Source organism: Galeopterus variegatus, unplaced genomic scaffold (genome assembly GCF_000696425.1).
Source record: "Galeopterus variegatus unplaced genomic scaffold, G_variegatus-3.0.2 Scaffold2834, whole genome shotgun sequence".
Taxonomy (NCBI): domain Eukaryota; kingdom Metazoa; phylum Chordata; class Mammalia; order Dermoptera; family Cynocephalidae; genus Galeopterus; species Galeopterus variegatus.
The window spans coordinates 37827-53501 of NW_007728945.1; the positions used below are offsets into that span (position 1 = coordinate 37827).

The 15675-nt window shown below is 43.6% G+C and overlaps 1 protein-coding gene across 3 annotated transcripts in view; it reads right to left on the reverse strand.

Annotated features, from left to right (window-relative positions):
- Window positions 1-15675, reverse strand: part of CDC42BPB (CDC42 binding protein kinase beta (DMPK-like)) — a 126275-nt gene that overhangs the window by 35571 nt on the left and 75029 nt on the right. For all 3 annotated transcript variants that reach the window (XM_008583113.1, XM_008583112.1, XM_008583114.1), the window contains exons 7-16: window positions 14888-15088; window positions 12382-12630; window positions 10364-10443; window positions 8379-8545; window positions 8172-8291; window positions 6293-6426; window positions 4647-4889; window positions 2201-2311; window positions 552-796; window positions 327-432 (exon numbers count right to left, since the gene is read on the reverse strand). In XM_008583113.1, the coding sequence (XP_008581335.1) occupies window positions 327-432; window positions 552-796; window positions 2201-2311; window positions 4647-4889; window positions 6293-6426; window positions 8172-8291; window positions 8379-8545; window positions 10364-10443; window positions 12382-12630; window positions 14888-15088 (1656 nt within the window). The remainder of the gene's footprint in view (window positions 1-326; window positions 433-551; window positions 797-2200; window positions 2312-4646; window positions 4890-6292; window positions 6427-8171; window positions 8292-8378; window positions 8546-10363; window positions 10444-12381; window positions 12631-14887; window positions 15089-15675) is intronic.

Below are 15675 nucleotides of genomic sequence, written 5' to 3' on the forward strand. Positions count from 1 at the left end.
AACAAAAAAAAAAAAAAAAAAAAATCTTCGGAGATTTTAAAAGTTTTCTTTGTCACAACAGTTTTCCAAACTAAGTTCATGACACGAACTATCTGGTTATATCTAACTTAAGTCATATTTCAATTCAAATTTAAACCTAAAACTGACAGGGATAGTGACTTCCTGTAATGAGCACCTTTTAACTGAATGAAAACATTCTACTTAAAAGACCAAACATTATTACTTCATCTAAAAGTTAAAATACTTAAAATAGACACCAAACTTCCAAAACTCAAGAAAGAAAAAATGACAGCTTCCACACAAAGTGATAACGCATCTGAAGTTACCTTTTCGTTTTCAGCAGTTAATTTCTTGTTTTCATCAAAGAGCATCGCTCTTTCTCGTTCGTATTTATCTTTTATTGTACCCACTGCCTCCTCCATCTCGTTATGCCTGAGAAGGTGAATAACAGAAGCAGTTTTAAAGGTTTGTAACTGTGCTACTATTTCATATCCCTGGGGTGAGTATGAGCTTAGCTTTCTACACTGAAGAAAGAGGTCATGAAAACTTACCGTTCTCGTTTTGACTTTTCTAATTTATCTTTTAACATTAAGATTTCTTTCTGCAGGGCCAGTTGGTGGCTTTCTGAGTCATGCACCTCCTTTTTCACGTTTTTCACTTCCAGCACATGGGAGGCCTCACGCCTGACCAATTCCTCTTCATAAAACAAGACTTTCTTCTCCAGCTCTGATTTTATTTTAGAAATCTCTTGCTGATGTTCTAAAGTGGCGCTTGGTCCCCGGCCTCCTTGCTTTGTCTGAAGAGAAAGGTGAAAATACATTGACAAATCTCTATGACCTCCCATTCCCGCCACACGCAGGCACTGGAACACAGCTTCCTCTACCCCCAACGAGAGCTCTGCCAGGGCTGCATCAGGTGACGGAGCTGACCTGGGTGATGTACCCCTCCTAACAACCGCAAGGCAGAGTTTAGGGATGACAGTATCTGCCTGGGACCCCAGAGGCTGTCCCACACTCTGTCCTGACCTTGCATTGTTCGTTCATTTGTGCAACATTCTACTAGGGCTGACTATGTCAGGCACCTTACTGGTGACTGGGGTGACACCAAGGTCTCTGCTCTCTGACAGCAAAACAACGAGAGGACACATGAGGTAGTGCAATAAAGAATGGGGGGTACATAATGAGGAGCACCCTTGAGGTGGTGACAGAGGATGACAGATATCAGGCTAGAGGCAAACAGCAAGGGCCAAGACACAGAGGTGAGAGGCATGTGGTGGGAATGAGCTGGATATGCTTGTGGCACAGAAAGACCAGCGTGGCTGGTGGGGAACTGCAGGGAGAGTGTACATCAGGTGGCAGCGCACGTCAGGCAGGAGGTGGTGAGCTTGGGGAGTGGCAGGAAGCCACAGAGGGCACTGAGGAAGTGATAGCTCTGCTTGCGGCTGGACAAGCTCGCTGTGTGGACAGCAACTGCAGGGGCTGAGAAAGAGACAGGCAGACTTGGTCTCAGGAACACAGAGGACAGGCAAACCTTGCTGCCTGTGGCTGAACTAAGTGGAAGCAAAGGCAATGGAGATAAACAGACACCTTGGGCTGATGTGCTAGAAGAAGGGGTGACAGAATCATGGAGGCGTGAGGCACAGAGAAGACCCATCATGTCCACATCACAAAAGAAACCCAGCTCAGAAAAATAAGGTCACTTGTGAGAGGTCACACTACTCTGACAAGGAGACCCATTGACCCCTTACCCAGGCTCTGCTGCTACAGCCTTCTCTGCTCCCTCCCTCCCTCCTGAGTCTCTTTGCTGTTCCCTGGCCCTACAAGCTGGCCCCAAACGGACAACCAGCCAGTCTCTTCCACTGTCAGCAACAGTCATGGGCTTTAGAGAATTTCCAGAACTGGACTCCACTGAATTTAGAAAACCAGTATATGAAGAAGGTATCACAGATTAGTTTACTAGGACTTACTATGAACTGCCTGAAACTTCTATGTAAGGAAAGAAAGAAATGAACTTGGTTTTTAAAAATGAAAGCTGTCACAAAGGCAGAGTCATGTGCTCCCACCTCTCCATAGCCCATCTAGAACGGCCTTGTGTGAAGTGCGGCCCGACAAGCACATGTGTAAGACAATTTCCACACGATAGCTCCAGTAAGGATAGAACTCTTTCTCGGTTAAGAGTAAAGACCCTAACCAAGCACTACCTTGAGGGCCTCAAGCTCACTTTCTATTTGCTTGGAGAAGTTCTCGCTGTGCTCGCGAAGCTTGCGCTCTTTTGAGGCCTCAGCGACAGCATCCTTGAGCTGAGCTTCCAGCTACAAAGAGAAGACCCACTTATTCACACAAAACAAGTACGGCTTCATCAGTTATATTCTTTACTCAAAGGACCTCTAAGAGAACAAAACCTTCAAGCATCTTTGTATTTCTTCACCCTTCATCAAATTTTATCACCAGTTAAAGGCTGAGAAATACACTTTAGGACTTGACTAGAATGACTGGCTAGTGATAAAACCAAGCTTAAATTCTAATTTAAATTGATAATTTGAGAATAAATTTCAAGAAAGAGCACTGATTTGTGAAAACGAGTACTTCTGATATCTGTATGACAGATTCTTTTTTTAATGGAAAATTTCAAACACACATAAAAGAGTGGTACAATGGACCCCCATGTGTCCATCACCCAGATGTGACAGTTGGCAGCATGAGCCAAGCTTGGTTCACCTATATGCCTATACCCAAATCACCTTAAAGCAAATTCCAGACACCAAAACATTTCATCCATAATTGGTAACTTTTGTTTGTTTTGGCTGCTAGTTGGTATAGGAATCGAACCCTGGACTTTGCTATTATCAGCACCATGCTCTAACCAGCTGAGCTAACTGGCCAGCCCTTGAAATAGTAATTTTTTTTTTGTTAAAGATGACCAGTAAGGGGGTCTTAACCGTTGACTTGGTGTTGTCAGCACCACGTTCTCCCAAGTGAGCTAACCGGCCACCCCTATGTAGGGATCCAAACCTGTGGCCTTGGTGTTGTTAGCACCACACTCTCCCAAGTGAGCCACAGGCTGGCCCTGAAATGGTAAATTTTTTTTTGTCCTTTTTGAGACTGGCTGCACCGCGCTCAGCCAGTGAGTGCACCGGTCATCCCTATATAGGATCCGAACCCGCGGCGGGAGCGCTGCTGTGCTCCCAGCGCTGCACTGTCCCGAGTGTGCCACGGGCTCGGCCCCTGAAATGGTAATTTTTTTTTTTTCCTTTTTGTCTTTTATTCGTGACCGGTAATGGGATCGCAACCCTCAGTGTCGCGCCCATACTGCGACCAGCAACGGGATCGCAACCCTCGGTGTCACGCCCGCACCGCACTCAACCAGCGAGCAGACCGGTCTCTATATAGGATCCGAACCCTCGGCGGGAGCGCGGCTGTACTCTACCGAGTGCGCCACCGGGCTGGCCCAGAAATGGTAATTTTTAATTAAGGGTTTCATTAACTTGAGCTGCGGTTGGCTACAACAACAAATATATTTGGGCTGCAAAAAAAACTGTATAAGAAGAAAAAAACAGGTATTTTGAGGCTAAATAACAAAGAGTCCTGAACTGAAAAGGAAGAAGAGCAAGTACTTCCAGGCCTTCTAATTCACAGGGTTTATCAAATAAATTTTAACAGAATTTTAAATGTTCTTAAAATATGTCACCCATTAACAACAGAACATACAGAATATCTAGGATAGCAGTTCTCAAAGAAGGCACTGAGAACTCCCAGGATCCCGAGACAAGGCCTTCCTTTTTGACTTTCCTCTCGGTAGGACCCCAGTTTTCTTCATATACTTTGTCCTAAACAGCATATCACAAGACTAAATGTAGAAACAGATATAAGAACCCAGGAGTTTTCTTTTACCCAGATATTAAAGTTTATATGTGAAAAAAAAAAATGCTATTCTCACTAAATTTTTACAAAAATAGTTACTTTTCACAAAAAATATTTATGTTAACATGTAATGGCTTTATTGTATTGGAAAAAATTCTCAGTTCTAATTTTTACCATGGTACATATAAAGAACATAACCTACATAAATGAAAGCTCTTTGGGGTCCTCAATTAATTCTGAAGCATCTGAAGAAGTGCTGAGACCAAAAAGCTTCAGAGCCGCTGACCTAAGGCAACTGACTTGAAGTATCCATACTAGGCTATGGTGTCTTCTTTTAGTTCCCATCTATGCTGTACGGGCTGCAGGTACTCAAATTCACTTAAGCCATACCTATCACATCTGGATATAAATATCCTCTATTTATTTTAAAAGGGAATTAAAATTTTAACTTTAATCTTAAGAAAAATTAGTACTGCAAAAACCTCTTTTAATAATTTCACAAATAGGGCTGGCTGGTTAGCTCAGTTGGTTAGAGTGCACTGCTGTAACACCAAGGTCAAGGGTTTAGATTTCTGAAGTGGCCAGCAGACAAAATTTTTTTTTCACAAATAGATATTGAGGGATGAGAACTACAAAATAAATGCTTGGCAGATAACTTACTTCCCTTCACATAAAATTTAAGATCCATTTTAAAGTAATTTATGTAAATAGACCAAGTGTTCAAAGACATTTTAATATCATACAAAAGTCCAATCAATATAATCACTGCAATGACTAAAAAGCTACCTCTTTCCTAAACTTCTCTGATTTGCGGATTTCCTGCCGCATCGAGTCAATTTTCTGCATGGCCACCTCCATCTCCTCTTCTTTGTCCCGGAGCTGCCGGGACAACTTCTGCTTCTGGGAGCGGAGCTCCGCCATGCGCTCGTTGAGCTCTGAGAACTCTTGCAGGGCCAGCTTCCGCTGCTGCTGGGCATCTCTGAGTTCTTTTGCCTGGGATTTCAATCGCTCTGAAGCCTCAACCAATTGCTGAACAAAAAAATTATAGATGTTTTACGCTGCTAAACAAAGACTTGGAAAGGGGGAAGTTCAGTCTCCCACTGTATTAAAGAGTTAAAAGTGGTACCAAATGCTGGTTATAGATTGATGATAGCCACGGAGCTCAGAAAAAGCCCTTTGTTCTGCCCCATCCCAGCCACACAGGCAACCTGGAAGAAATCCACCTGGGCTCAGTTGCTAAGCACCATCTCCACACCAGGGAAGACCCTGCACCCAGTGCAGCAGCCAGTATACAGCAGGAAGTCTGGCTCCTAATTTCAACCTCTTCCCTCCATCCTCTACATAATCCCGAAGACGGACGAAGCATAAATTTGGGCATTCAATTTAGTTACTTAAACACAAGCAGAATCAGGTAAGAACACATGTACGTGAAAATGCTTAAGATTTAAGTCAAAGGGAAGAACTGCATAAAAATCACTGGACAGCTAAGCCTTCATTAGAGGCTGAGGTATGGATTCTGGTTGTCCCTCTGGGAGGAGAGACACAACCGGCCCTGCCACTGGCTGCACTGACAACGCTGACCTGCCTACAGCCAATATGGTCCACAAGTTGGCTACTCAATCACTGTCACACCTGCTTGTCTGAGCCTGGAAGTGAGGAGATCTGTAGTGAGTTGCAGGGCGGCTCCCCCAGGGTTCCCTGAGCCTGGCTCTGTGGTAGTCCTGTGACTCCATCAGAGCAGGGACATGCTGCAGGTCCCCACACTGCTCTTCTAGACGATCATTGCAGGTGGTAGGACACCACAGATGAACTTAAGAAACAACCTGGGTTCGAAATTTGGTCCATTTTAGAGAACAAATCACAAACTATGGGTTCAAGGATTTAAGTATTTAAATGACTGTATTTTAGAAAACACAATCTTAACGATGTTATTAATACATTAGCATTTCAGCATAAAGTCTGACATATCTTACTGAAAATCAAGTTTAAAAGGAGTTATGGGGGGGAATCACTCAAATTCTAACAAACTGTCTCTTCTGCAGTGCCCTGTCATAACTAATTAGTCCCTTCTGGAAGAAGGAGGTCAGGCCACTGCGGGCGAGGTGGAGTGGGGGAGAGTTGTGACATCAGACATGGCATGTTAATCCAGCTCGTTCAGTGTCCTCTGGGAGGCACTTCCTCACTTTAGGATGGGGGGGACACTGCTTACCCTGCAGGGCTGGGGTGGAAACTGAAGGTGCCGACTATCAAGTGGCTGCTGGCTGGAGGCAGGGCACCTAAACGTCCCTCTGACGTGGGAGCCCTGCATGCGGCACAGAAGAGTCCACACATGAGAGTCCTGAGGAGGTCTCTCAGCTGCTGCATGAACTCAGACTTACGAAACTCTGCAAAATCATTTAAACCCTCTCACATGAAGCAGAGCCCTTGGATACCTTGTGCAGATCCTCCTTCTCCTGCCGCACCATGCGGTACTGCTTCTCCAGTCCCTTCAGCCGATGCGTGGAGTCCTCGTGCTCCTGGCGAAGTGCCACTGTATCTTCAAGTTGTCGCTCGAGCCTATTTGAATCTGTGCAAAAGAGAAAATAAACTGTGTTCTTTTACATGCAGTAACTTTATATGTAAAACTTTGTCAGCTGGCTTACTGATAAAAAATTATTTAATAATTCATAACAGTCTTTTTCGTTCAGAGACTTTTCTTACTTTTACACACTCATGAGTACGTACGTGTCATGGGCATAGCTACATGTACACCTGTAGTGGACTTTGATCATCTGTTTAAGTGCTCTCTCCTCTAGTGAGTCCTCGGGCAGCACGCACCCGTCTGACTTAGCCCCTTTAAACTGTGTAATCTAGCACAGTGTCTAACCCTTTCTCAGTGTGCAACAAAAGTTTTACTGAGTGATTCAATCAAAGCTTTTTCCCGGATCAGGACGGTGGGGTTCCAGATAGGAAATGGAGAGAAGGTGAGAGATTCCAGGCACTACATGGAGATGCGTGTCAACTGTGGCACCAACTGCTGTGGACCAGATGCCCCCCCACACTCACTGAGGCTTAACCCCACTGTGACTGCTGAGGGTGGGAAGTCCTATTATGGTAATCGAAAGGTGGGGCCTTGAAGAGATGATTAGGTTGTAGGACTGGCAGTAGTGAATGGATTAATGGTGGTGTTCAGGGCGTGGTTCTGAGGGCTTTAAAAGGAGAGTGCGTGAGGAGCTATCGCTCTCTGCTCCACCATTTCGCAATGTGATACCCTGGGTCACCGTCGCCACTACCAAGAACCTGATGTGCTCCCTGGACCTTGGACTTCCCAGCCTCTGAACTGTTAAGCAGTAAGTTTCATTTTCTTACAAACTACCCAGTTCCATTATTTTGTTATAAGCAACAAAAACGGACTAATACACCAATCCGTGTGAGATTAAGGGTAAAGCCTACAAGTGACTTGAGTCTTTAGAAAGCTTTGATAACCCAGGAACCACAAGAGAAAGGTGGTGACAGTAAGCCTAGCACCTAAAATACTGAACAGCAGGCACCATCACTGATGAAAACTTTAGAAAGAAAGCAGCTATGGCAAGAAAGAAGCTGTCTCAGAGCTACAAAGGAGAAAATTAAGAGAGAGAGAAAATATTCTGAGAGTTTACAGATAAAATATTAGGGATTAATTCCAGCTGGTAACTATAAAATTATATTATTAGAACTAAGCAAGTTGGGTGAAACAATTTTAAATATACTGACAAAATATCAGAACCCTAAGTAGGTTTGCTAAAGCGTAAGCTTTCTTCTGCTTTTCTGATCGCTACAGTCTGAATGTGTGTCCCCTCCAAAGCTCATGTGGAAAACTGATCCCCAATGAGGCAGTGGTGAAAGATGGGGCCTTTAAGAGATGACTGGATTGTGAGGACTATGCCCTGTGAATGGATTAATCCATTCATGGAATAACGGGTTAATGGTTCAATGGGTTATCATCGGTGTGGACTGATGGCTTTATAAGAACAGCAAATGAGCTGAGCATGTTAACAGGAGCTCTGGCCTGGCCCTTGTGATGTGATACCCTGAGTCACCAGAGGACTCTTGTAGAGTTCCTACCCAGAAGATGACCCTCACCAAATGTACCCCCTGGCCAATACATGGACTTCTTACCTTCCAAAACTGTAAGAAATAAACTGCATTTTCTTATGAATCACCCAGTTTCAGGTATTTTGTGACAAGCAACTGAAAACAGACTAATACACCATCTTATGAAAAGACTCTGAAAATTTCAAGACATTCATGCCCGAGAATAGGGACTAAACAGCTATACTTTAAAATACTTACCTGCTATTTTATTCTTTAAACGTTCAATTTCTTCATTTAGCTTTTTGATTTCTTTATCTCGGTTTGAATTGCCCAGGGCCCGCGTTGAACCGTGAAGGGACTGCACAGTCTGGGTGGACTCTAGGGACAGGGAGACATAGTATAAGTGCAGGTCCTGCATGGCCCAGCAGCTGCCCTATGCCTGCATGAGGCTGGCTCTGGCCTCACCTTGCAGCTTCCTGCTCAGCTCCAGCTTCTCTTGCTCTAGTCTTCGTATCCTCCTTTCATAAGCTTCAATCTGCAAGCTGTTTTCTAAATCCCGCTGCACATCCTCATCTTTGGTTAAGGTATTAGACTGCATTATGCTTTTCAGAGAGCCTCGATCAGAAAAACAGCTGCGGAATAAAGCAACAGGTTTTTCTGATCTACTGAAAATTTAGTGGTTTCATTAGCATTTAAAAACTTCCCGGGGTGAAAGATAGTCTTTTTAAATTGGCAAACAAAAATGCCTGTGAAAAGACTTTATTGCTTATGGAGCCAAAGTTAGACAAGAACCTTCCTTACTGCAAATGACTGGATGATCATGGGAGAATAAAAGGGATACTCCCTTACAGCTAGTCAAAGAAAACACTCCTGCAAAGGAGGGGAAATTTCTAAATTATCACTTATACTTAACTAGAAATGCAAAACCAGAAGGTGTTTTGTGTAATGAGCTGGGCTCGAGGGAGGCTGGGGGACAGCAGTGTAGCCAGAGCAGCACAGGCCATAGAGGTTTCCTGGCTCTGCCACTAACTGCCTGTGTGATCTGGGACAGCTCCTGTAACCTTCTGGGGCTCATCTCTTCCCCTTCAGACTGACCAACCAATTCCAGCACTCTAATCCACACAAGGACAAGCTGACTCAATGACACACACATGTGTGCAAGAATGCATCACAGGCACAGACAGACTGAAGCCAAAGATGGTTCTCTCATTTAATAGCTAAATTCTCAGACTGTTTCACATACTATTTAGTCTTTGAGTTCCTATGCTGAGTCCAGTGAAGAACCCAATGCACACATATCTGTTTGCAGATGGGCCTTTCTGGTCAGTGTTTCTCCAAGGGTGGTCTGAGAGTGCTGGGCTATTCACTCTGCAGGTGTCTATCATGGGAGGAGATCCCTGGGCCCATCCTGCCAAACTGGAGCCTTGGCAGGCAAGCCTGGGACCTGCAAGTGTGACAAGCAAACAGTGAGCAGGGATGTAACAGAAAAGTCAAGGACATCTGCAATAAATCAATACGTCCACCTGGACTGCTTCCTGGAGGCTGGAAGGCATCAGCTATCACTCTGGCTCAAGTGCTAGTTAGCCCTGGTATCTTACACCAAAAGAGGTCTTCTACAAGCCAGAGCAGAAGTATCCCCTCTCCCAAAGAAATTTTCAAGTTAGGTAGGTACCAGCTGCCAGAAGATGCCATGAATCATACTCTGTGACCTTCCTTGGGCACTGTGGAGTCTTGTCTTATCTTACCTGCCTTTCTTCCCAACTTCTCTGCTCTTGGCCCAGCTTCCTTTTAAAATCGAGGTGGAATACTTTAGGCGGTACAGCTTTGCACAGAGACCCATTCAGGAGAGGCCAACAGACAGCTGTGGGGCTGTGGTCACACATGGGGATGCTCTCTTGGCTCTTTGGATCTCTCATATGGCAGAGACTGTCCTCCAGCCCCACTAATGGAAACTATGGAGCTGATGCCCAAATCCTCACAAATCAAAATCTTATACTCTAGTGGAGCATGACGGAAACACTTCTCCTGGCTGCAGCCACTGACTCTGTTATCAAAAAAATCATGCTAACGCTAATGGCTGACAGGTCAGCAGTTGGGAAACTATGGCCTGTGGGCCAAATCCCAGCCTGGCCTATTTCTGTAGCATCCATGAGCTAAGCATGGTTTTTACATTTTTAAAGGACTGTAAAAGAAGAATACACAACAGAGACCACAAAACCTAAATTATTTACTGTTTGGCCCTTTATAGAAAAAGTCTGCTGACCTTGATACATGTTCTCACCTGCAGTAATCATGTGTGCATTTTTTAAGGACAAAAACCGACCCGCATCTCCCTAGAGCAGGGCCCTCTCCCAGCCCTCCTGGCATGAGCAGCACATGCACAGAAGCACTCTCAGACCACTCATCTCCCCATGGGAAGGCCTGCCTGGGGAAGAGAATTCTAGACATACCTTTCTGTTGTAAATGTGAAGCCAATGAAGGGCAGATGTAATCCAGAAAAGCCTGTGTGAGAAGCAGGAGGCAGTATATCCTGCACAAGAACACACACAACACAAATGAAAATCTACACTGGCACAAACAGGGAAGGAAAGAACGTTATGGTCTCAGTGAAAGTCAGGAGGATACAGGGCAGAACTGCGTGGCCTGGCAGAAAGCAGTTTCATGGTGTTGTCCATGGGAGCTCAGTATTAGCAGACTTGTATTCTCCATTCCTGCTCCATCCACTGCAGGTACCATGCAGTTAAGAGGATATGCATGCTAATTTTGATGATGGTAATGGCACAGCCAAACTTGGGATTAGGCTAATGATTTTCAAATGTTTTAAAGCCACAGAATCTAGTGCTCAACATGATCATGTGCACAGACCGACAACGTGCAAAGTGCAGGCCCTCTGAGGACATGGGGCAGACTGGGACTCTCGCTTTCAACCTGAAACTGAGGCCCAAAATAGAAAGGAAATTTGGAAAGCAAAAGTAGACTACTTTAGATAAGTTTATTACAACTCTGTTTTTCAGTTTGAGAATCTTTATTAAAAATAAAATCAAAGTTAGCTATCTGGAAAATTTCAGTATGGAAATACTTTCTTTGGAGTCTAGGAAAAACTCCCTTTAATAGTGATAATACAGTTATCCCTCAATATCTGGGGGGGGATTGGTTCCAGACCCTGGTGGATACAAAAATCCATGGATGCTCAAGTCCCAGATATAAAATGGTGTATCATTTGCATATAACCTTCGCACATCCTCTGTATACTTTAAATCATCTCTAGTTACTTATAAAATCTAATGTAAATATTATGTACATAATTGTTACACTGGGGTTTTTACATTTTGTGTTATTTTTTATTATTATTATTCTTTTTTCCCAAATATTTCTGATCCGTAGGTTGGTTTAATCTCTGGATGCGGAACCTATAGATGCAGATGGTGAACTGTACTTTCTTGTCTTTTCTCCATGTGATCTGAAGTTCAACTCTTATTCTGAACGTGGAGCCATCAAAGCAAGTATTAAGTGCAAACAGATAACTATTTCACAAAGCTGCAAGGGGTACTTAATGGTTTCTCCTAAAAACCTCTGTTCCTCCTTGAAAACTGTTCATAAACTAAGAGTTTTCCCCATGTCATGGTCATTCACAGCAAATGACACTATTTTAGTATAAGAAAGTCTCTAAATTAAGTAGTAATAAAGAAGATTTTCTCTTACTTGGTTAATCCTCAGTTTCTCTATCCCCAAACCAAGTCACATGTATGGCTTTGATGAGACCAAAATAATTTTACAAGACATGAGCAAAATTCTCCAGGACCAAAGGTCCTGGCTAGTGAATCAAACAGGGCCCTGTCAGACCAGATAAGAATACCAGACAAGTCCCACATCTGGGATCCAACCTGGACAATCCGCAATCTTAAATAGTCAGTGCAAATACTCAAAATCTGTTATTGTCGTTGCTCTTGAACTCCTGTTGTATAAAGAAACACAAACACAGACACTGTCACCTGTGATGGTACAAAGATTTAATATGCCCTCATATGTAGGGAAACAGACCAGAAACAAAGAGGCCAACACACTATCCATAGGACCAGAGGCCAATCCCCACATTGTGTCTTAAGGTCTTTAAATCTAAAAAGTAGTGACAAAGCTGTGGTGAAGCTCTAACACAATAATGTAAATGACACTGCTTTGAGAAGGTATAAAGTACCACGAAAACAAAGCAAAATTATTTCTGAGTTTCTGAATGAAGAGAGCTGTTTAACTCGGTTTTACTCAAAATGAGTAACCCATCTTTTTTTAAAAAGGGGACATTAAAGACAAAGCTGAAAGCTGGAATAAAAGGCATACTTCCTTGAGACAATTGCCAAATTTTTCAAAAAGTAAGTACAGTTCTAAGATTTATTAACTTGGTAAGCAACACCGTCAGTATAACATTGCTAATCTCCAGCTCTACTGTGAACAGAAGCATCTTCACACTTACAGTATTTCTTAGCACATCATCATCCACATCAAAGTTGGATGTGTCCGAAGGACTGCTCACGTCGGGAATATAAGGTGCTTCTAGATTTCGTATATTTTCCCAATTTAGACCTTCAAAAAATGCGTGCTTTTTGAAGTCCTCTATTCCATTCTGCCCTAGCCGGCGCTCTCTGCTGCAGATCAATCTCTGAATGAGGTCTTTTGCTTCTTCAGATACATCCGTGACATGGGAAGGGAACTGAAATCGCTCCTGGGTGGAGAGGCAAAAAAAAAATTAGTGGACAGGTGGACATATTCAAAAATATCTAAGACATACTGACATTACAGGAAACAAAATAGAAACAACGGCTCCAAAGCAGCAGTCATGTTTTATTCCATGGTAACTAAATGCAAACAAAAGGTAATGAATTTTGGGCAGGCCGGTTAGCTCAGTTGGTTAGAGTGTGGTGCCAACACCAAGGGCCAGGGTTCGATCCCTATACCAGCCAGCCGCCAAAAATAAAAACAAAAAAACCAAAGTTATGAACTTTAATTCCAGAAAGGCAAACAAGAAAATCATTAATCTTTCTACTTTTATTTGTGGTAGACTTGTTACCACATTATGTGTAAATTTAAAAAATGATAAATTTTCACCTACCAAAGTGGCAAATAATACTGATAACATGCTGTGGGTGGGAATGCAGACAGGCACAGCCCTTTCAGAGTACATTTTGCCTACACATGGTAATTCCACTTCTAGAAATTTATTTTATAGGAACAGTCAGAGAGAAATCATAACAGTTCATGACTGCATTATATCTTGGTCAAGAAAAATGCAAATCACCTAAATGCCCATCAAAAAGGGACTTGTTAAAAAAAGATATGGTACATATACAAAGAGAAAGACACATCTTTGTGTGTCAATATAGAAAGATGCTAAAACTATAATGACCAAAAAACACGACACATGCAATGTGACCCCATGTATTTAAACATGCACGCCCACACCAGCTCAAGTCTGCATGGCCACATGCCAGGCACAGCAGAGCAGGCCTGGGGGCTGAGCCACCTGCTGTCTATGGGTCTCCTTTGTTATCCACAGAAAGGGCTAACAATACTACCTCCTTCCCAGGGCTGTAGTGCAGATTAAACAAGTGAATGCATGGAAGCACCTGACCGGGGCCCCACACTGCTCAGCACTCAACAACAGCAGGTGCTCGATATTAACTAAGTCCTAATTATTACCTTAACAACACTTAACACTGAGAAGTGGATGGGGTGATTTTCACCATCTACTGAATGCACTTTTGTACCATCTGAAATTTTTATAGGAAGCATGTAATGATTCATAAATGAAAAAATATATTTCTACTTGGGGAAAAAATTTTAAGTATAATTTTTGCTTTGTTTGCAGTTAAATGGAAAACCATTTACCACTTCAGTGTTAATCTACCCCCTATATGAGCAATTAGTGGGAAACACCAGCTGGAGGACACGTCAGCATACAACCAGGAATGTTTCTGGGACATGTGTGTGTACACACATGCGCGTGTGTGTGCATGTGAGAAATGCAGGCCGAGAAAGAGAATGCTGTAAACATACTGGTAGAAAAAGTGGAATTGGCATTAGGAAGAAGACATATTTGACTAAAGAGAATAAAGAAAAAGAAAACAGATGAAGGGGCCGGCCCATGGCTCACTCGGGAGAGTGTGGTGCTGACAACACCAAGGCCATGGGTTTGGATCCCATATAGGGATGGCTGGTTGCTCACTTGGGAGAGCGTGGTGCTGACAACACCAAATCAAGGGTTAAGAACTCCTTACTAGTCATCTTGTAGAAAAAAAAAAAAAAAAGAAAAAAAAAAGAAAGCAGATGAAAAACTATTACACAGAAGAGGAAATAATAATAAAAGAGAAAAAAAAGAAAGACGAAGGAAAGGCAACAACAACAAAGTGAAAAAACAAACACCTTGGAAAGGGAAGAGAGAAAAAGAAACAGAATCAAGGTATGATTAAGTACTTCACTGTGTGGAGATGTGGGAACATTTATGACGACTGATTTCTGGGGAACAGATTTGAAAATCAAAGTTGGCATCTAACTGATAAATCTAGAACCACAGGTCAAAGTGCCCACTGGACCTCCCTACCAGCTGTCTCAAGACACCTCACACTCACCATGGCCACACAGACACATCTTTCTATGGACCCCTGCTTCTCCTCCAGGGAGTCTGATCTCAATGAATACCAGCATCCTCCCCTGGCGAGGGGTCATCCTGGAAGCTCCCCCTTGCCTCATGCCCACATCCTGTGTCGGCATCTGATGCTCATCCCACCTCCAGAATCTTCCCCCAATCTCTCCTCACGTTCTGCCTGCCCCCAGCCTGGTCCAAACACCAGCATCTCTTTCTGACCTACTCTACCAGCTTCTCAATTCACCTCTCTCCCTGTAGGCATGCTCTCTTTATCTCTAGGCCTGTGCAGGCTATTAGGAAAAAACAGGGCATGGAAACGCAAAACAGGGCATCTTACTTCATGGTTCATGATCTTCCCATAGGTCTCCACGAGTGACTCTGCATAAAATGGCGTTTCTCCATAAAGCATCTCGTACATGCAGACACCCAGGGACCACCAATCGCACTCAGGCCCGTACTTGCCCATGCCATCCTCCATTGCCTGCAGAATCTCAGGTGAGATGTAGTCAGGTGTGCCCACAGCCACAGAAGACTGAACCTTTGGGGAGAAGGAAGCATTGAAGGGACATCCTTGAGAATCTCTAATTGCATATTTCTAACTACTTCCTTAAAAATATAGGGGCAACCAAAAATAATCATGGAATTAAACTAGTGAATGATCATGATTTAAAAACCTAGTAACTCAAAAGTCAATGCAAATAAACATTCTCTTGCAGCACTAAACATTGTGCAGTTCCCAGAGTGCATGAGACTCTTGCAACATAGTTTCCTCAATGGCTAGATGCCCACCACAGCCCCCAAATGGCAACCTCTTGAAGTCCCCCCAGGGTTGGCATTTGCCACTCTCTCTGCCACTGCTCCCAGAGTTGTTGGGGAGCACGTATGTCCAGGCCAGTGTGCAGAGGCTCATGTTAGAACACAGACTCTGGGCAGGGCCCAAGATGCTGCATTTCTAACAAGCTCCCAGAGTATGCTAAAGTTGCTTACCAGCAGCCCAACCTGTGGACTCCCTGATGGGAACATCTGGAAGTTGATCCAGGCATTAGCTGGGTGCTTAGGAATTCCCTGGACAGGACACTGGGAAGCTAAGACCACCCTCCCCCCCCACCCCCAAAAGGGAGAGAA